The sequence below is a fragment of the Chelonoidis abingdonii genome, chromosome 2 (genome assembly GCF_003597395.2).
Source record: "Chelonoidis abingdonii isolate Lonesome George chromosome 2, CheloAbing_2.0, whole genome shotgun sequence".
NCBI lineage: Eukaryota > Metazoa > Chordata > Testudines > Testudinidae > Chelonoidis > Chelonoidis abingdonii.
In genome coordinates this window covers 223,025,669-223,048,473 of record NC_133770.1, presented here as the reverse complement: position 1 = coordinate 223,048,473, position 22,805 = coordinate 223,025,669, and the positions used below count along the sequence as shown (strand labels likewise).

The window sequence follows — 22,805 nt, the reverse complement described above, 5'->3', positions numbered from 1 at the left end:
CGCTTAATTTATACATAGATTCTTAATTTTTACATTTTTATATTAGAAAATGGTAAATGATGCATTTCTTGTTTACTAGATTAATTTTTATTTGTGGTTTGTGTCAAGTTCTATTTGTATGGAAATTCAAATCAATTAAAATGCACAAGACCAGCATTTTATTTTTTTTAATTAAATAAAAAATAGCTGTGTGTACCTTAAATATTCTAGATGCATAAGGAAAAAAAGTTCATCAAACATTTTGTATTGAAAACTATCTGATCTATTAAGCAAATAAAATATCTGTATTTAGTGAATTGAACAGATTATTTCCTCTCACCATGTTCTCCAGGATTTTGCAACTAGCAGATCTCATCCTCTCATACCTATTTTTTTGGTTGCCAACTGCTTTCTTAACTTTAAATTAATTAATCATTGAACTGAACTAGTTGAATAAACTGAAATGCAGAAAATATTCTCTGCAGCTTCAAAAGAGACTGCTGCTATCAAAATCTGGTTTAGCGTGTCGTCAAACTCTGGTTCCAGGTGCTTAGCCAGTGACTTCCACCAGTTCAGTGGTTTGACTTCCTTTAAAACTTGGCAGCAAATGTGTACTGCTTAAGGGTTTTTTTATTGTTGTTGTTTTTGTATTTAGTTTAAATGATTAATAGATAATAAATTTAGGCCTTAACATGGGATTTCAATTTCAAATTTAATTTTAAACAGCTTTATTTAAAAAAAAACTCTCTACTTAATTTTTATTTTTTTAAAAATCTGATTTAAATATATATTTTTTTAAATTCTTTGACTTATCCACCCTGTCCTGCAACCAAATATCCATGAGATAGATTTCAAGAAGTAGGCTAAAGTATAGAGAGAGTAAACTTTGTGTCAGGATAGGTTTAGTGAGAGTTAGGGGTTCCCTTTAAATTAACCTGAGATCTACACAGGCCCTGAGAAGCCCTGATACCAGTTTGTATGAGAGGAATCTGATAGTGTATAGGGATGCCAAAAGCACCAGAGCAACCAGCTGGTGAGGTTCATGGGGCGGTCAAGCACGCAGGAAAGAAAGATGTAGAGGATTTGATATTTGCTACAGGGAAGACCTTGCAAACAAACAGGTCTAATTAGACATAGGCTATCTCTACACTATGCAGACTATACCCACAAAACCATGTCAGCATAACTATGCTGGGCATAACCCTGTAGTCACAGCCTGCATTGACAGTTTTTTTCTTTTAGTGTGGGAATACCGTCTCCTTAAATGATTGATAGCTACGATTCTTTCCTCAACATAGCTATGCTGATCTAACACCCCCCTCCTCCCATGTAGATGCAGCTAAGTCCATGGATGTGTGGTGTTTTTCACACCCTTGGTCAACACAGCTATATTGACTAACTTTTAAATGTAGAATAAACCTTAGTTGTAAAGGGGAACAAGTGTATTTATTATTATTTAGTATTTATTATTCTTCAGTCTAAAAGAGTGAGCATAGGGATAACTGGGTACTCTATGTATAATTATTATGCATTTACCTTTTCTAATGGGATCCGTTCTGACTTATTAACAATGACAAAAGATCTTGTGCCTGATCCAAAACCTGATGAATCATTGAAAAAACTTCTGTAGATTTCAATGCATTTTAATTAGTCCTTATATGGGGAATACACTATTGTAGACTGGTCCTGTAAACCTGGAGATTGGTGGGATTTTTATCAGTTTTAAAGTTTATTATATGTTCAAAAAAGAGGGAGAAAAGAAACAGGAAAGAAACTTGCATATAGATTAAATTTTTCAAAGTACTCAAATGACTAAGCCCTGTTGATTTCCAATAGGAGTTAGGTGTCTAAGTCTCTTTAAATCTATTTACAGTTGAAAGCTCACAGAATATATCAAGCTACGTGTCAAATGCAAATTGTGATATGTTATTCACATACTTCTGTGAAGTGAATCCAAACACTGTTAAATAAATGTCTGGAAATATTTTTTTCCAACTTGATAAGATCCCTCAAATCAGGGCACTCGGCTAATCTTTTAAATTCACTCCAACTTTTCCACTTTTGTAATATTAATATCTTAATATTAATTTGCTCTGCAACTTTTTATGTTGTCGAAGACACATCTACCTGCTGTGACGTTGCACCCCGTAAGGCTTTATGGAAATATGCTTATGAATATATATATAACTGGAATATGTTTTATGCTACATATGCCATGTAACATATCTCTGTAAAGGTTATGATCTACTGAATCTATTCATCCTATTTGTATGCATGTGTCATTTTTGTGTCGAAGTTATGAATATTGGCTGTGTACTTACTTGATTTCTAAGTAGCCTTAGTAAAGCATTTCGTCAGCTTCTTGAGAAAGGAATGTGCAAGTTAAATGCCCAGTCAAGAAGCACTTGTAGCATCACAGAATCATAGAATATCAGGGTTGAAAGGGACCTCAAGAGGTCATCTAGTCCAACCCCCTGCTCAAAGCAGGACCAATCCCCAGACAGATTTTTGCCCCAGATCCCTAAATGGCCCCCTCAAGGATTGAACTCACATCCCTAGATTTAGCAGGCCAGTGCTCTTGGAAGGCTCCAATCCACATAAGAAGTCTACTTGAGGATGTTCAAGGCAGCAGGTAAATTGTGACTTGCCCATCCAAAACTCCATCTTGGAGCTGGACTTTGCATAGGAGAGAGGAGGGAGTCTCCACTCACAAGAGAGAGTCTATTTAAACCCTTGGGAGACCCTCCATTTTGTCTTCAGCTGGCTCAAGAGATAGCCTCTCCACCCCCAAGGATACCTGAGAGAAACTGGAACAAAGGACAGTAACTACAGGGGGTGTGAGTGATTGCTGGACCATACTAGAAGGAGGCTAGTCTGTAAAAGGAAGCTTACTGGAACACCTCTGAGGGTAAGGTTTTATCTGTATTCAGTTTGCTTACTGTATTAGACATAGAATTGCGTATTCTACTTTATTTTGCTTGGTAATTCACTTTGTTCTGTCTGTTACTACTTGGAATCACTTAAATCCTACTTTCTGTATTTAATAAAATCACTTTTTAGTTATTAACCCAGAGTATGTATTCATACCTGGGGCGGGGAGGGGGCAATCAGCTGTGCCTACCTCTCTATCAGTGTTATAGAGGGTGAACAATTTGAGTTTACCCTTTATACAGGGTAACATGGATTTATTTAGAGTTTAGACCCCATTGGAAGCTGAGCATCTGAGTGTTAAAGACAGGAACACTTCTTAACCTGCTTTCAATTAACCCTACAGCTGTTAGGGGACATGCTTCAGATTTGGGTCTGGGTTTGCAGCAGGCTAGCGGGTCTGGCTCAAACCAGGCAGGACACTGACGTCCCAAGCTGCCAGGGTAGGAAAGCATGGACAGAAGTAGTCTTGACACATCAGTTGGCAGTTTCCAAGGGGTTTCTGTGATCCAACCCATCACACCTGCAATTTTAGATCAGCTACCATGAATGTTTGTGGATCTTTAGCTATGTTAGGTGAGAGAACCTTATTGATAAGTGCAAGTCAGTTGTAGTAACTGACTATATTACTGGAAAATGACTGAGGTTGCATCACCTATTATATCCTCAGCTAATATAGAAGCACTGCAATAACAAGAGAGAAGAAAGCAAATAATGAAACTACAGAGAACAGAAGTTAAAAGATGAACAACGATGAAGGAAAAATGCCACTTCACTATACTATGCTTTTCCCTTCCAGCAGTCTGTTAAGCATATTGAATATATATCCAACCAGAAGGCACACATATAAAAAGCAACTTTATTTCATACCTTGTATCCTTTCAACGAGCCTTAAAGCACTAGTGGAGTTGGCTAAATCATACTCCCTGACTAAGATGTTCAGCTTATCACTTTCATGACCACTGTTGTAATAATAGAATTGTAAGCACTGAAATCCTCTTTTAGGATATAAAATTCGGCTCTCCAGAGTAGCTGTGTTTCCCATGCTGCCAGCACTGGTATTAAAATGCATGAAGTACCCAGTATCTGTCAAAAGTGCATGAGAAATGCAAAAGAAAAAGAAAGTACAGTTTTCTGGTTACATTTTTATTAATATTATTTACCATTATATTGTGATAATGCCTAGGGGACTCAGCGTGTTAGGCCCGGTATAAATGTAGTAAATGACAGTCCTTACCTCAAAGGGCTTAAAGTCTCTGGGGATACGGTATCAGAGTAAAGAGAATTTTTCTCTTTTGCTGGCTATTTTCCCCATTTGCCTGACTCTTAGTATTGATGTTCCAAAGCATAGGCGTTTCTGGTCTAGCCATTTAGGGACATAGGATTCAGGAGTGGATTTACAACAAAACAAACCGTTCAGTAGCATGAGGCCCCTGATGACAGGGGGCCACCAAAATGCAGGACAAATCTCATCTGACAATCTTCCCCCGTGTCTCAGCAAGTAGTGCAGCAGGGCTCAGACAGGCAGGTAGCCTGCATTCTGTGGCCCATTGCCCCATGCTGCTCCCAGAACCAGCCGGCTGCTGGCATGTCTCTGTGCATTCCTGGTGGGGTGGGGGGAGACGGCTCCACATGCTGTCCCTGCGCTGCACAGCACACGGAAACCTGCTGCCCTCCTCCCCCCAAGGGGCACGCAGAGATGTGCCAGCAGCAGGGCTAAGGTGGCTCCCTGCCTGCTCTGTCTTCCTCCATCCACGCCATGCTGCTCCCAGAAGTGGACAGCCTGTTCCTGTGGCGCTCCAAGTGCCAACTCTGCAGCTCCCATTAGTCGGGAACTGCACTTGCGGGTAGCGATGCCTGGAGACCCACTGTTCCCCCTGCCTAGGAGCCGCTGCCGGCGAAGTGTGTGTGCCAGTCACTTTGGGAGCCACGCCACCCAAGGTAAGCACTGCCCTCTCCTGCACTCCTGCCCCAGCCCAGAGCCCGCACCCAAACTTCCTCCCAGAACCTGCACCCCTCACCCCCTCCCACACCACAATCCCCTGCCCCAGCCCAACCCCAGGACCCAAACTCCCTCCCAGAGCCCAACTCCCACACCTCCTCCTTCACCCTACCCCCCTGCCCCAATCAAGATACCTCACTTTATTTTCATTTACTTTCCATTACTCATAGGAGGAGGATAAAGAACAAAGAATGAAAAGGGGTGGGGAGGGGAGATAAGAAAGAATGTTTTTTCTTGGCTGGGTCCTGAGGGGTGGGCCCTGAAAGTGAAGCTGTGCACAGAGCCCCACTAATTCTAAATCCATCACTGATCGGACTGCAAGGGGGCCTCCTGATCTCTGAGTCTAATCCCCTGCTATCTCAGGCAACCCCATCATAGAATCCCATTAATAAACTATTAAACTCTATCTTAAAATTAGTCAAGTTGTTTGCCCCAATGACTCCTTTCCAGATGGCCCATTATTTGCTTGCATACACTACCTGGTGTGTTGGCTGACGCTGTTGAACCAAAACTCATGATGATTGTTTTGGCAGGCTCAAAACAATCAGTTTTTATTTCCAATGAACTGTTTACCCAGCCCAAATAATATATATTCTCAAATCCCAACCCTTTCCAGATTTTCTACTGAGCAGTTAAACACAAACAAGAATTTATGGTAATAGCAGAAATATTTTTCATCTATCTGAACTACAATGGTTTGTAAATCTTTTTTTAAGCCAATTAATACATCTTGTATAGTTCTCTTGTTTTATTACTATACCAAAGGCCAGAAAGTACAGGAAAGAGATTAGAACTTTCAACCTTCATTAATATCTACAGTAAAAATAACAAGTGTTCCTGATAATTTTATGCTACTTGGTTAAAAATTCATCCTCAGGTGCACTCTGGAGAAGGTCAAAGTCACAATTCTGTCCTAGCAGAAAACATTTTCAAAAGATAAGAATTCCTTGACATTACCTTTGCAGTGTCCCATATTGGTATGATCAGTGTGTGGGCCAGCAGGTACCTGAGACACACGTTGCCAGTCACTGTTATCTTCTGAACTTTGAATTATGCCACACACATTTTCAAGTTCAAAACTGCATGTGTCCATAAAGCTTAGTGAGGAGGCTGCAAGATACAAAAGCAAGTAAGTGGTACATCTGAATTTTAGTCTTCCGAAGCTGGTGTTAGAGAGAATACTAAGACATTAGGCTCCTATGGAATCCTATGCATCCACCAATCTCATCAAAGTCGATATGAGTTGCATGTTTAGCACTTCACATGAGTGGGCCTGTAATTAGCTGTGATATACTGGAGTGGAACTGACTAATGCAAAGTTTGGGTTCTTTTTCAGCAATCGTGAACATCAAGTGACTCCATCATACCTGAGAGATCCATTAATCGTCTTCTGCATCTCTTAAGTGTTGTATTGATATTGTGCAATAGACAGTTGTTTATAAAAATGATAGCCCAGATCCTCCAGTCCTTACTCAATCAAAATGATGATGGACTCTCCTTCCCCTTCAGATCTCCATCTCCTCCAGTTATCCCAGGCATGGCCACTGGCTTTACCAAAATTTCCCTGATGTCTTTGTTAGACTACTAATTTTGGAATATCAGTTGAATGTAACACTAAAGAGCAGTCAGGAGGACATGATTTAGATGGAATTAAAAAAAAATGTAACACACAAACTTGTTTGCATTTGAAACGTATGATTGCATCAGCCCATGGAAATTTTGAACGTTTTGTCTGTCTCATATAAAAATAAACTAAAAGCATACTGAGTGAATGCACAACATATAGTTTAATACAGGGAAGGTAGAGGCCAGATTTAGGTCTCTGTCTAAGCTAGGAGGGAGACTGGTTGAAATCCTGGCCCTGATTAAATCAATAGCAAAACACACATTAACTTCAATAGGCCTGTGATTTCTCCCACTGTTTGGATGTGAATGGAGATAAGGATAAGAAATATAGAATGACACTTATGTAGTGAGGAAATAATAGAATGTGGGGGAAAGACAAAGAAAGTGATTGTATACACTTTACAAAAGGGGAAACAGAGTTGCAAGAGATAAGGGGAGGACCAGCTATGACCCCAATTCAACAAAGAATTTAAGGACACGCTTAAATTTTAAGCACATATGTAAGTCCCACTGACCTCAAGTGCTTTATGTGCCTAAAGTGTGTTGCTGACCTGGGACCTAAGCAAGCAAAGGGATTTTTACTAGGAGCTTGTAGAATTTTAATGCTCATACTTATTGTAAAATGTTTTTTGAAACCATAATTGATTTTTTTAAAACATAATGTCTAATGATGCATGATTGCTTATTGTTGAAGTGAGGTTACCAAAAAAATTATGATCTGCATGCCAGTGTATACTTATCTGAACTGGTTTAGCCAATCACAATTACAGATTTTTAATCCCTTTGATAATGAAACCATATATTATAATTCTCTCTCCCTTATTTTCATTCTTCCTCTTGAATTAGCTGGCCTACATGCAGAGGTACTGGTCTCACACTATCACCATACTGTATCTAGACTGGATTTGGAAGGGCTTTAAAAAAAACACCATATTTTCTTCAGAGAACCCCCCCCCCCCCCCCGCAGTGTAATTGGATGACACACATCCTGTATCTCCCAAATTGTGATAGGTAAGGGTACAGCCAGTGCAGATATAATAAAGACAGCAGAGATGTGAATTTTGCAAGTGCCTACCACAACTGCAGGGGAACCAAAAAACTTTGTACAGTAAAGCATGTCTTAAAGAAACCACCCAAGGGATGAACACAAATCAGCTGCCTAGTAAAAGCGTTCTTTAACTTAAGATCAAATAAAATTTCATTGGAAGCTTTGCATTGCCTTCTACACAGCAGGACTCCTGCAGGCGTGGTCTGTTATTTCTAACTGTCTTAATTGTACTGATATTTCTGTTGCTCTTAACACACCCACTTTTCTAAACCGTTAGCTTCTCTTTCACCTGTGCTGGGTAAATATTTCTTGATTTCTTCCATATAATGGACAGAAAAAGCAACAATGATTCAAGAGAACTTGAAAAACATACTGCAATTGTATAGGCGATTTAGTTTCTGGAGATCATAATCACTGAAATCCATTCGTTGCCCAATCACATCCATGAATTCTGGTATGTTAGTTACTATGGTTGGTTCAGTTCCATTCATGAATGCTGTTTTACTATAGTGCATCACAGAAGTGTAATCGTAAGGAACGTTCAGGGCGCTTGATGTTTTATCATCGTATGTATTGAAATTGTGTTCTCTACCTAATGAAGAAAATGAAGGGAGGGATAACTGATCAATCAGGATATAAAAGTTATCTAAAATACATATATGTACAGTCTGCTTTTAAATTAAGAAAACTGCGTAATTTAAGAGTTCAAGGACTGAGTCATAGATTTTTAAGGGCAAAAGGGAGCACTATGATTTTTTTAGTCTGCCCTGCTGCATAACACTGACCACAGAATTTTACCACATGATTCCTGTATCAAACCTACAACTTCTCATTAAACTATAGCATATCTTTTGGACCTCCAGTCTTGATTTTAAGACTTCAGGTGCTGAAGACTCCACCACAATCCTAAGTTGTTTCAATGATTATTTACCATCACTGTAAAAATTAAAAAAAAAACCACCTTATTTCTGGTCCGAAATGTTTGTAGCTTCAGCTTCTGACCATTGAAACTTGACTTTGGATGGTTTAATATAAAACATCTGGTAACTCCCAGTTCACATCTTGCACCAATAGCATATGCACAGGATGTCTGTTCTGTTTTCAGTTTGCAATGTGTGAACACATGGTGGTAGTTTGCTGTGAACTGATGGAATAGCATTCTTGGGGCAGAGATATATGGTCCTTTGCTTCAGAGCAGGGGAGGAATTGGGATACATTATTGCAGGCATGACTGGGGCTGGCTCTTCAACTGGCTGGCATCAAGGTCCTGGATCCCCAACAGATCCTGCCTCTTAGGGGACAGCTCCTCTCTAGCATAGGCACTGATTACATGAGTGCTCTGGGGCTGAAGCACCCATGGGAAAAAAATAGTGGGTGCTCAGTATCCACGGATGATCCTGCTGATGTGCTTCTCCCCTTCTCCTTCCCCTCCCATGCCTCCCGCGATCAGCAATTCAGTAGCATGCAGGAGGTGCTGGTGGGAGAGGGGAAGAGTAGGGCCTTGGGGGAAGGGGTGGAGTGGGGGAGGGGTCTGGGGCAGAGCAGGGGTCAAGCACCCCCTGCAGAACTCAGAAAGTCAACGCCTCTGTTCTCTAGTATCCTCCCACTCATCCTCTAGTGGACCTTGCTGATTGTCCTCAGTGTGGGGGGAGAGTGCAGCCAGCAGGCTCCATGTGGTGTCTTGGATGGGTAGTGCTATAATTGTGTAGGACAGGGATGGCCAACCTGTGGCTCCAGAACCACAAGCGGCTCTGCAGAAGTTAATATGTGGCTCCTTGTATAGGCACTGACTCTGAGGCTGGAGCTACAGGCATCAACTTTCCAATGTGCCGGGGGGTGCTCACTGCTCAACCCCTGCCCCCATTCCACCCCTTCCCACCCCCTCCCCTGAGCCATCCGTGCCCTCGCTACTCCCCTCCTGCATACCACAAAACAGCTGATTGGGAGGGGCTGCTGGTGGGAGGGAGGGGCTGAGAATGGGGGGAGCAAATGGGGAGCTGCTGATATATTACTGTGGGTCTTTGGCAATGTACATTGGTAAATTCTGGCTCCTTCTCAGGCTCAGGTTGGCCACCCCAGTGTAGGATCTTGTTCAGTTCACCATAAAATGGACAGGTTGCATATTCCTTTTGTCCATTACTTACTCCTGAGCTCCTTATCTGGCACTGGTTGGCATCCTGGTTGTGGCTCCTCTCAGACATCTGCTTAGCAATGTACACAAAAAAATCTTTCTTCCAGTGGCTGGCCACAAGAGCTTCCTGCACTGACACTTCTCCCCAGATGGCAATGAGATCCAGGGTTTCAGCACAGCTGCAAGGAGCTGTGTGAGACATGTTGTGGGACAGCTGGAGTGCTATCATGGTTGTATTGCAAGAATACTGATACACTCAGATCCAGGAGTAAATGGGCAAATTCTAACTCCACACCAGCTATCAAAGGAGATGTCCTGAGAACTGAACACCAGAGCAGGGGCAGGCACACAGGTGAATGGACAAGTCCATAATGGTAAACCTGTAAAGTCACTGTGGGATAGCTGTTGGAAGCATGGAAAAAGTGGTGCGCAGCAATTACATCCACAAAAATAGTAGACTGCACTAATTCAATTTGAAGCAAACCTAGTTGGCAAGAGGACTCCAGAGTTCACAGCACAATGATTGAGTGCATCGTGTATGCAACTGTTTTCAAATCAGTCTAACTCAGTTTGATCCACTTTAAACACCACCCCTGCTATAAACCCTTTGTGTGATAAATTCGAGTCCTCCTCTATCAGAAATCTTCTCCCCATGTAGGTACTTAGATTGTCATCACCGTACCTCTTAAGGTTCCTTTTTGTTAACCTAAATAGGCTGAGCTTCTTTTCTTTTCTCTTTTATTGTAAGGCAAAAAATAATTAAATACAGATCCAAAAAACAGATACAGTTTAAATTAAGTCATTCTCTACAATATATTTTTACATCTGCAGCTCCTGGCTGATCATCCATAAATAAGATGTATTTGATCTAATAATTATGTCTTTTAGTGTTGGATTTTGTAGATGTTCTTGAGTTAGGAAGGAATGAGTTCATATCCAGTACCATGACCTTCATGTTGCCTGACAAACACAGCTCATAATGAGCCAAAGAAATAGAGACCAATAAGATTCCTGAGACGGCCTCAGTTGTGGAAGAAGCTCCTACCCTTGCCTGTAATAGTCCAGAATTGTTGAACTCACATGCTACATGGCTCATATTTTTACCCAGGTGACTGCTGAAGGGGGTTAGAACCCTTAGTGGGGAAAAAGTCCCACAGGTTGGGAGGTGTCAGCGAGTTGTAGTTTTGCTGGGATTTTCCATGGTTTGCTCCTGCTTTTGATTTGGTTGCACTGGGTTTTTGGTTTTTTTAAATAATGTCAAAAGCTTCTAGAGAAGTAGGTGGCACCACTGTAAATTACAATAAATGAATCCAATTATTGTACTGTGCTCCTAAGTGCTCTCTTACTCTGGGTATTGCACCTGGCACAATGAGGCCCCAATCCTGCACTGAGGCCTCCAGGAAATGCCTTGATACAGATGATGATGATAATAATTGAGGTTTAGTGCCCTCATTATAGGTCCCTTAACATTTATCTCTTCGGTGTGGGTAGTTGTTAAAATAAATAAATTTGAGGTGAAGGAATTATATTTTTAAAATCCTACTGTAGCTATATGAGATGTTACGCAGATTAGCCTTCTCCATTGACTTAAATGAAAAGAACGCCAATGAAAATGGTTTACCAGACTGAATTCTGTCCCACATTATGGAGACATAATCATCCCGGTCAGATCGTGATTGCTCATGCCAGAATCCAAGTGCATGAAGGAACTCATGTTGAATAGTCCCAATTCTGTCACAGTTGGCTCCAATTGAGAGTTGCTGCTTCCCTTGTTGGCGGTTCCCTACATAGGACCAGCAACTAATAATAAAATAAAATGCAGGACAGATCTGAGAAATACATAACTGATGTCCCCCAGTAATCTTTTTAATCAGTCTGTTCTGACAGATACAGTTTAAATGTAGGCGTTACAAAGTTTTATGAAATAATGTGTTTGATACATAGCGAACGCATTTCTTTTTTTCTATAAATTATTCTGGTTTAATATATTTGGAGTTAGTTCTTCAGACTTGTCCCTTCCTCTAATATTCAGTTTAGTGGTTTTCACTATGTTTGTCTGTCTGGAACTTGTTTTGTTTCTATTAGTTTATTTCTTTAACAGGAAAATGTCACAATACTAATGACAGAAAGGATTGATGAGATTTTCATTGATACTGCAAAAAACCCAGAAATGAGGAGCCACATAAAATTTTGCCAGAAAGGTGATTCCTCTGGAAAATTTTAAGAGACAACATTCAGGCCATCTAATTAATTTTTTAATTAAGGATTTTTCCCTCCTTAGTGAAATTAGTTGCTTGGGGAAGATGCTGGCATTGGCAGCCCTGAAGAATGAAGCCATCTGTACAGCCTTAAAAATAGGGAGACAAGTTGAGTCAGGTCATATCTTTTATTAGACCAACTTCTGTTGGTGAGAGAGACAGACTTTTTGGTTCTGAAGGAACTCAAATATGAAATTGTAAAACTAATTGTGGTAGGTAACCTAGCACTTAAATCAGCTTCTGTACCAGGTGACCTGAGGATAGCTAATGCAACACCATTTTTTTTTAAAAGGCTCCAGAGGCACTCCTGGCAATTACAGGCTGGTAAGCCTAACTTCAGTACCAGGCAAATTGGTTGAAACGATAGTAAAGAACAGAATTGTGTTCAACGTATTTTGTTCCACACAGCTTTTATAAAGGAGAATCATCCCTCACCAATTTATTAGAATTCTTTGAAGGAGTCAACAAACATGTGGACAAGGGCAATCCAGTGGATATAGTGTACTTGGACTTTCAGAAAGCCTTTGGCAAGGTCCCCCACAGAAGGGAAACTAAACAGTTTTATGCAAACTAAACAGTCTGGGAGAAGAGGGTAGGTCCTTTTATAGATCAGTAATGGATTAAAACATAGGAAACAAAAGGTAGGAATAAATGGTCAAATGGATGCAGGATGCTACCTGCCACTCTTAAAATGGAGAGAGGTAGGTAGAATGTTTGCTAGGGATCTGTACTGGAACCAGTGCTGGTCAATGTATTCATAAATGATCTGGAAAAAAGGGGATGATAAAGTTTTATGGATCTGTTTGTCATCCCCATGAATTTTACGCTGCTGCCCAAACTACACCCTTTAGACTAGGGTTATTTAATCTAGAGACATAGGAGACTTGACTGTAACAATCAACGTTATATAGGACAGAGTGAAAAGTGATCAGTTCTTGCCTTTTTTACCCCATCCTATCACAACAAAACATGGGCACACAGGGAAACAAAGGGTAGTAAGGATGGAACCAATTTGAAAAAAGTACCTGTTGAAACTTGCTAGCCAAGAGGCTGTAAAGTCATATACTTCAGCTGCATTTTTTAAAGTTTATGACTATTAATAACTTTTACTGATAAGCTAGTCAAGATGACAAGGGTAATGAAACTGTAAGCATATAAGGAAGGAATTTCTCCTTAAGCACGGCTTTGTATAACTTAGCAATGAAGGCTAGATACATTACCAGAGTAGATGGGCCAATGCTTTTGTCTGCTATGGCAAATTCACCTCTAACAGAGGTACAAAACGGAACATAATGATGATTGAACGTCTAACATAGTGAATGCCAGTGAAAATGAGGTAGGATCTGAGTCTAAAATAGGGAAAGAACAACTCAAAAATTACTTAGACAAGTTAGATGTCTTCAAATCACCAGGGCCTGATGAAATACATCCTAGAATACTCAAGGAGCTGACTGAGGAGATATCTGAGCCATTAGCAATTATCTTTGAAAAGTCATGGAAGACAGGAGACATTCCAGAAGACTGGAAAAGGGAAAATATAGTGCTCATCTATGAAAAGGGAAATAAGGACAACCCGGGGAATTACAGACCAGTCAGCTTAACTTCTGTACCCGGAAAGATAATGGAGCAAATAATTAAACAATCAATTTGCAAACACCTAGAAGATAATAAGGGGATAAATAACAATTGACATGGATTTTTCAAGAACAAATTTTGTCAAACCAATCTGATCGCTTTCTTTGACAGAGTAACAAGCCTTGTGGATAGGGCGGAAGCAGTAGATGTGGTATATCTTAACTTTAGTAAAGCTTTTGATAATGTCTTGCATGATTATCTCATAAACAAACTAGAGAAATACAACCTAGATGGAGCTACTATAAGGTGGGTGCATAACTGGTTGGAAAATTGTTCCCAGAGAGTAGTTATCAGTGGTTCATAGTCAAGCTGGAAGGGCATAATGAGTGAGGTACTGCAGAGATCAGTTCTGGGTCCTGTTCCATATCTTCATCAATGATTTAAATAATGGCATAGAAAGTACACTTATAAAGTTTGAGGATGATACCAAGCTAGGAGGGGTTGCAAGTGCTTTGGAGAATAGGACTAAAATTCAAAATGATCTGGAGAAATTGTCTGAAGGAAATAGGATGAAATTCAATAAGGACAAATGCAAAGTGCTCCACTTAGGAAGGAACAATCAGTTGCACACATACAAAATGGGAAATGACTGCCTAGGAAGGAGAACTGTGGAAATGGATCTGGGGGTCATAGTGGATCACAAACTAAAGATGAGTCAACAGTGTAACGCTGTATCATTACTGGGATTATTTAGCAGAAGTATTCTAGAAGACGTGAGAAGCTAATTCTTTCCTGCACTGCGCGCTGATTAGCTCACTGGAGTATTGGTCCAGCTCTGGGCACCGACATTTCAGGAAAGATGCAGACAAATTGGAGAAAGTCCAGAAAAGTGCACAAAAATGATTAAAGTCTAGAAAACAGACCTAATGAAAGGAAGATTGATTTGTTTAGTCTGGAGAAGAGAAGACTGAGGGGACATGATAACAGTTTTCAAGTACATAAAAGGTTGTTACAAGGAGGAGGGACAAAAATTGTTCTTAACATCTGAGGACAAGACAAGAAGCAATGGGCTTAAATTTCAGCAAGGGTGGTTTAGGTTGGACATTAGGAAAAACTTCCTAACTGTCAGAGTAGTTAAGAACTGGAATAAATGGCCAAGAGAGGTTGTGGAATCTCCATCACTGGGGATTTTTAAGAGCAGGTTGAACAAACACCTGTCAGGGGTGGTCTAGATAATACTTAGTTCTGCGTTGAGTGCAAGGGACTAGACTAGATGACCTCTTGAGGTCCCTTCCAGTTCTATGATTCTATGATAATGATGAGGTTTATTAAACACCATTGGCTAAATCTTGCAATTCTTACTGTTGAAGTCAGTGGGAGTTCAGAAGTCTAGGATTTAGTCCTATATGGTCTTTTTGACCTGGCTGCTAAAACACCTGGATTTATTAGGATGGAAGATTCATAGGTTAGGGTCAGCCTTTCAATGCCTAATGTTTAGATGTTCTGCCAACTAGCGGAGTCCAAAACCCTGAGTTAGGTGTCCAGGCTCCCAGTACCTATATAATGCATGAGGAGAGTCAGGTGCCAAGAATAGGATCCACCAAAGCCCAGCATGGTACTGAGTGGAGAGCCGCCTAAGCTAACAAGTAGAAAAAGAAGAGGAGAGGAGTAGTTGGCCTAAGCCCCGCTCCTCAAAAGGAGATAGACATCTAAAATAATACCTGTTCCACTTTGTATCAATAGTCATTAGAACAGGGCCTGGAACTTGGACCTCACACATCCCAGCTGGGATGGGTAGTTCCAAGAGTCATTGTCATTGTCTCTCTGGCCCAATGCCTTAAGTATTTCATACAAGGTGGAAGAGATTCAACAGGAGAGACTGGCATCCCTGAATACTTTTTAGTGCAGTGGTTAGGGCAGTCACCTGTCAGGTGGGAGACCTGACTTCAGATTCTTGCTCCACATCAGACAGAGGTGGGATTTGAACCTGACTCTCCCTCCTCCTGGGTGCATGTGCTAACCATTGGGGTAAAAGTTACAAGGAGGTGGCACTACCACCACTAATAACATTTCATGTGAAGCCAGATCTACTAGTCATGCTCTCAATATGCCTACTGGAATGGGCCCCACAAGCAAGATAGATGGGGCAATGCCTAGTTTGAAGATCTTACTGGGGCATGGATGTGAGCTGGGTATGACAACTGAAGTGGCTGTGGGCTTGTCTAGTGGCTGAAATTTAGGTAACTACAGGGTTAGGTGGCAGATGAGTGGAGGTTTTGAGGCTCTATATTTTGGAGTTACATGCCTAAATCCCTTTGTGGTTCTAGCCCATAGCATTCAGATCACACTTGCACGTTGGTGGTTTACAATTAGTACACAGGTCTATAAAGTAAAATATTTATAGTGACAAATAGCCTGGGGCTGACTTTGTATCATTTTCCAGGCTCAGGTAGGATTCAACACAACCCTGCTATGTCACTATCCATATCTAATTCCTTTTATTATGGTTGGAAAAATTGCAGTCCTGCAGTCTAGACTATGGCATTTCCATTGTGGGGATTTTATAAGGCAAATTTAGTATGAGAACATGAGAATAGAACTTCATATGCCCAAAGGCCAAACAAGAAAAAATGATTTGATCAAATAGCTTGATTTACCATGAAAGGTAAGGTACCATGTCTGTTAAGGATTCAGTTCTGTACTCAGTTGCATCGTTACAACTTCCATTGGGTCCTAGAGTGTTTGTTTGCAAACAAGTATAATAAGGGAAAACTTAACCTTTACCAAGTTCATTCCAGGTTATGGACTATTATAGTTTCCAATGTGTAAAATCGGAGAATGACTAGGTTGAGATAAGGAATTATATTCAGTTCCCTGTTTTTGGAGAACATACTAATTAGTGCACATAAAAACTGGCCATATAGCCAAATGGAATGAGAATTTGTCACATTTTTCCTCTTACCCACTGCCCTTGAACACTGATATATAATTTTTTTCTCCTTCCCAAGGTTTGAAGTCGATACAGGTTTTTAGGCGATACCGTTCAAATGCTTTGAGGATAAGTCCTTTAGCATTCATTTCTGTAAGGGAAACAAATAGAATTGTTATAAATAGAAAGCCAAATCCTGAGGTCCTTGCTGAGCTTTTATAGACCTCACTCTGACAAGCTGCTATTAAAATCTTGGAGTTTTGACAGATTAAGGATTGGGCAAAAATTCAGTAAAGGCCTAAGAATCTAGACTGCTGGAAAATTGGATTCTACCTTTGTTTTGTTTAAACATAATACAATATGTTTCATGTGGGATTTTCATGTATACAATATAAGATGAGTACATAATGCTTGATCCTGACAGTTGCTGAGTGCTCTCAACTGCTACTGACTTCAGTAGAGTTTATAGGACCAAGGATTGAATAAAAACTGAGTAACACCTCAGATTCACCCAGAGCAAGTAAAGGGTTATAAACACTGCAGTGGCATTGTTCAGATCCTTGAATGCTAGCAATACGTCTGGGTCATCTCCTCTAGGAGACTTGCTTGGCTTAAATTGGTTAATCTTTCCCTTCATCTATTCATATCCAAACTTTTGGAGACTGAACCGTGCAAATGGAAAGGTGAGATTCACTAAATTAAAAAGATCCCCAAATAAGTTTTTCTTTTCACTTAATGCAGTGTCATACCTTAGGCAGATGACTTTAAAAACAAACTTGTATTTAAAACTAGTGCAAATTTTCAACCGAAGCAGACACTATTATATCTTTCTATCTATCTATTTATTTATTTCAAAGGCAAATACGGTACCGAGGCTATCCTCAAGGACATATGGAATGGTGAGGGGCCACCGATAGTTGTCACCAATAATGGAGTTTCGTTCCTGTATTTGAGAAGAAAAATAAATGTAAAGAGTTCAGTGAGGGATGACATAGGAGTAAAAAGAAAATTTAGTAGCTCTAACCTGCTACCTGTAACCATAGGTACCGACTCTATGAATTCTCACACCCATGGGAAAAAAATGGTGGGTACTGAGCACCCACTGGCAGCCCCCTTATCAGTGCCTCCTTCTCCCCCAGCACCTCCTGCACACCGTCATCAGCTGTTCCATGGTGTACAAGTGGCGCTGTGGGCATGAAGGAGTGAGGTTGGGGTGTGCTCAGTGGATGGAGCAGAACGGGGCAAGGCAGGGGCGAGAAGAGGCGAGGTGGGGATGAGATCTTGGGGGAAGAGGTGGAGTGGGGGTGAGGCCTATTAGAACATTAGAAAGTCAACGCTTATTCTAGAGACTTCCCAGGACCAGAGTTTCAAATCCCAGCAGGGTCAGCTAAATCCTAAGTTCCTTGCCATTTATGAGGGTCTATCTTTCAGTATATCATTATAATATAAAGTCCTATCTACTCTGCCTGAACATTAACAATCCCATGACTCTTGTCATAAGTGTAGGAATTTGTTCTATTGGCCTTGACTAAAACTTCCTTTACTGTCACTGATGTACCATGTGCAGATTGATTTCCATCCTCCATCCCAGAAGTAATTCAGTAGTGACTAATAATCATCTGCTCCCATTGAATTAGATGGCAAAATTGCTATTGATTTCAAAGGAATTAGGCTAAAGTAGATTGTCAGGCATTCCCACTGGGATTCTTTGAGATATAATGCATTATATAATGCAGTGATTTTTTGAGGTGAATAGGGATACTAGAGGGATGTTCTAAGATGAGATGCTAATCAAGGACCTAAACTTGAATGAGGAGTCAACTCACATGAGGAGGAAGGGTATGCAGGGAAGAGTGTGAGGTTTCATATGCTGACAAATATTGTGCAGAATTGCAGATAAACTAAGGATATCTTAAGCACACCTGTCTGCATGTGATTAATGCCAATACTCTTAAAACTACAAGTCTAAATCACAGTAAGGGAAATAAGAAATTTTATTACATTGATCTAATGGCTGAACTGATTTTTATTCTAGATAATGCTTCTGTAAATGTACATGACTCGTTCATTATCTGACATTTTGTACAAATACATTCCCAAATTATTTCAATTTATTGTAACATAAACAACATTTGTGGCTAGTTCAAGCTGGATGGGCTGAGCATGTTCAGATCAGCCATGCTTTTATATTACATAAGTCAACGACACATTTCTGGTTTTATATTTTATGTTTGAACTCACCCTATCAAGTTTGATGTCTCCCTCAAAAAGGTTCAGTCCTAAAGCTAAAAAGTAACAGCTGATTAACATTCAGACATTGTACTGATCTCTCATTGTTACAATGAAACTTTCAAAATATGAAAAAGAAAATTAAAAATAACCTTCATTGATGTCCAAGATATCTTGATCACTTCCACCATCTACATCTACTTCTGAAAAACAAGAGACAAGTGAGATAGCACATTAGTCTTTGCAATTATCTTTATGAAGTGTGAAAGTTAATGTAATTAATTATAAATCTGTCCCTGCTGTGTTTATGAGCAGCTGTTTTTGTTGGCTGCCTTCAGTGCACTCATATAGAACTCTAAACAGAACTCACCAAATGACACTGGAGTGGGCTAGCAAGGGAGAAAAAAAAAGAGATTATCAGGATACACAAAATGAAATCCTATGAACATTATTCTTTTAATAATATTGCAGATCCAGCTTGAGCTCAACTAACAGCATTTATTGCTGGCCACTTGGAGTATGTGTTTATAGGCTACAATCAGGTTGCACTGGGAACCGTTTGGCTGTTTGTGTGTGCATGCACTCAGATGTTCCAGTACAGAGTATAGACTAGATAAGCCAAGAGATCCTTTTCAGCCCAATCTTCCCCGATTCTAGAATATCAATAGCCCTCCATTAAGTACTAAAGTTTTATGACATTTATGTGCAACAATCTCATAAATCTACCTTTAAAAAAAATGTTATTCCATAGTACAATGTCTAACAGATACACGTATGCCGTGGGAATGATATCAAAGATTTTTACAGACACTATCTACTTTTGAAAAATCTGATCTTGTAAACTCCTACACATGTAGCCCTCACTTACATGGGTAAAGATTACCCATTCACAAGTAAGGGTTGGCAGGCTCCAACCCAGCTTGCATAGAATACATAGTTGTCATCGTGTTCATTTTCCTAGGCTTATTTAATTTTTTTTTTAAGTGGAGGCTGATCCAATGTCCAGTGAAGTCAGTAGGAGACTTTCTAGTGTCTTCAATGGGCTTCAGATCAGGCTCTTAAGTGGCCAAATCAGAGCAGTTTCACTGAGAGGAGTAAATGAGTGCAAGGTAAGGATGAATATAGGGAAATTAAAAAACCAACCCCTACTAATAGGAAGTGTTCCATGTATTGGTTTAGAGGCCAGAGACTGGTAATGAAAGAGTGTAATTTGCAGCTGAACTGAATACACAGAGAAGCCAATTTATTTCCAAACAGCAAAAAAGTCTCATAATTCAATTAATGGTGATCTGGTTTGGAAGTAATTAATAATTGCCTTGACAGTTAATCTGACTAAAATTAATCCCCCAAGAATGATTTAATATTGTCAGTTTCATAATGGTTTATCCAAAAATTTCTATAAACATAAATAAAAAAATAAAAGCTTTATCCAAAGTGCTGAATACCTTTAGTACCATTAATGAAAGGTAAAGCATTTCTGTGGTCGCTGTGATTACAATCACAATGCCTCCAGGCTTCAAAATCCATCATGCAAACAACACATACATCACAAACCTAATTTTTTTTCAGTCCCTGGACAAGATTCTCCAGCTGCATCAAAACTTTCATAAGTAGAACCATAAAACAATTTAATTGATTCCAACCTATACACTCCTAGTGAGTAAGAAAAAGCATGAGTGTGAGATTATTCAAATACCAAATGATTTCTAATTCCTCATGTAATCAAATCCAGCCCAGGTCAGTAGTGACTGAAAACTGTCACCAACTGATGGCTTCAATGTTGAAGGAGCTGGTAATTTCCTGCTACATAGGGTCTAATCCTTACTCATGGCTATGGAATCCAACAAGTCCCAGTGAGATTACTTATTTTAGTGGGAATACTTGTGCGTGTAAAGATTACTCAGGGGAGCATCAGCTGCAGGATCAAGCTGCAGATATCCATAGCCTCAAAGCCAACACAATTTACCAGAATGCCAGCACCTACTATTTTAGGAATAGCTACAATTTTGTACATTTATAACAAATTCACAATTAAGAATAACACTGCCAGCTAACACTAATTAAGAGTGTGTCAAGGAGAAATCCAGTTAGTCCACTGAATTACTATTTTAAAATCTACCCGGCAGACATTTCCTCTTTTCCGAATAATTTACCGTTTGTGGTTAATTCGGCCTAACTATGGGAAACACTTTGAGGCACGTGAATGATGTTACCTACATTAAAATGTAAGGCAGCTATATTCGGCCACCTTAACTCATATTAAGTAATACATTGCTCCATGAGTTGTCCCAGTGATACCAACATGAGAAAAGGTACCAGATCCTGGCAAAGTAATAGCAGTGTAATCAGACTCCACTTCCATTCACACAGTGTTTGTCTGACCCACAGATTCAGAATATTGTGTGCTCCAAATTCTTGCAAATCACACTGAGTCTCATTCACAGAAGTGGGAAAATACTACATTTCTCTGGAAAAACATAAGGCAGTATACAATTTCAAAGTTGCTATTGTTGAACGTTGTCATAAAATAGCTCACCACAGGTTGGGGAAGCTGCTGGTACAGCCAAAGAAAAGCATGTCCAGCTTGACTAAGAGGGCATTCACTTCATTGACATATTTATTATATTAAACAAAATACTTGATATGACTATCTGTATTCCAAATAGTGGAATAGATGTTACCACTTAGCCTTGTCCCAGTGCTAGACTATGTATGCAGCCAAATTGCTATAGAAAAATCAGTGGTAGTTCTGCCTGAGTAAGGAGTGTAGGATCAGGCCCTCTAGATATAGAGCTGGACTGATTATAAGTAGCAGCAATAAGAAATCTACTCAGAAACAAAATGTTCTTAATTGGAGAGAAACCATCATTTGCAGGAACTATATGCATCAGTTTTTCTTTTTTTTTCGTAAGCTTGTCATGACATATAACACACTTCAAAATGTAAAGATTGTCTCTGTTTTCTTACCAGACCACAGCCAACCTGAAGAAGACACCAAGTCAGGAGCAAAGGCATAGATAACATACCCATCTTGCTTTACTCTGCGAAAGGTTATGGACTCAATTTCAGAGCAACTTTCTAATTAAGGACATAAATTTTATACTTCAGAACCTTTGCCCTGGTATCTGTAGCTAGTTGTTTTGTATCTTTATCTTAAATTGTCCAATGAGTAAAGTCTATTTCTTTTATCAGATTTATTACCACCTGTGGCAAATTGCCAGTACTGTTCTGCTGGGTCTCACACTTTCTCTTCTCTGGGGTAGGTTCAGGGCGCTATTGCTTGCCTCTGAACCAGTTCTTAATCACTCCCCTAGTGTCCTTGGAGGAGGGGAGTGGAGAGGGAGGGACCTCCCTGGGTTGTGTGAACCACTTGACTAGCTTTTCTTCCGCTGGCTTACTTCCCTCTCATCCCATCAGCTGTGAGGGCTTCTACGGCCTCCCTTCTATAAAGCCTGGGCCTACTAGGGGTTTTCTGTTGGCTTCCCAATCCACCGCAGCACTCCTCCAAACCTTCTATTTCTCTCTGGACAAACTCTTCTCTTCTGCAATCTGCTCCAATCCAACCTTTCTCCTTCAACTACCACCCCCTGTCTGACTGAAGCAGGGGTTTATATCCCATGACTAGAGTCAGGTGCTCTGACTGGAGTCAGGTGCTCTAATTGGCCACAGCTGTTCTAGCTAATCTAAAGCAAACCTTCCTCCCTTGCCAGGGAATAAGGCCCCCCTGCTAACACTCTTATGCTGCCCTCTGGCTATGCTGTATCACACACCATACAGATCATTAATGCATATTTTACAAGTAACTTTTCCTTATGAAAAATAGGAGTAATAATACTTAGCATTTAATTTTGGAAACTAATCACAAGACTCTTGTGAGGCAGAGAAATTATTATTAATATACCTATTTTACAGAAAGGGAAACTGAGAGAGAAAGTTTGTGACTTTCCTAAGGCCATATAAGAGGACTTGTCAGAGCCAATACTCAAATTTGAGACCATGCTTCTCTATATAATGCCTTTCTCTAACTTGAAGTACTGCATTTGTCAGTAAGTTGAATCATGGTATCCTGCTGGATCATTTACAAGTTTCCTCAGATTGAA

The 22,805-nt window shown here is 40.0% G+C and overlaps 1 protein-coding gene across 1 annotated transcript in view; it reads right to left on the bottom strand.

Moving 5' to 3' along the window:
- MEP1B (meprin A subunit beta) overlaps positions 1-21,735 on the bottom strand; it is a 29,907-nt gene extending 8,172 nt beyond the window's left edge. Inside the window, exons 1-10 of the mRNA XM_032765270.2 lie at positions 21,673-21,735; positions 19,076-19,094; positions 18,858-18,908; positions 18,718-18,761; positions 17,347-17,419; positions 16,510-16,627; positions 11,336-11,514; positions 7,957-8,175; positions 5,867-6,019; positions 3,778-3,993 (exon numbers count right to left, since the gene is read on the bottom strand). Of these exons, the coding sequence (XP_032621161.2) occupies positions 3,778-3,993; positions 5,867-6,019; positions 7,957-8,175; positions 11,336-11,514; positions 16,510-16,627; positions 17,347-17,419; positions 18,718-18,761; positions 18,858-18,908; positions 19,076-19,094; positions 21,673-21,735 (1,135 nt within the window). The remainder of the gene's footprint in view (positions 1-3,777; positions 3,994-5,866; positions 6,020-7,956; positions 8,176-11,335; positions 11,515-16,509; positions 16,628-17,346; positions 17,420-18,717; positions 18,762-18,857; positions 18,909-19,075; positions 19,095-21,672) is intronic.
- Positions 21,736-22,805: the final 1,070 nt, after the last annotated feature.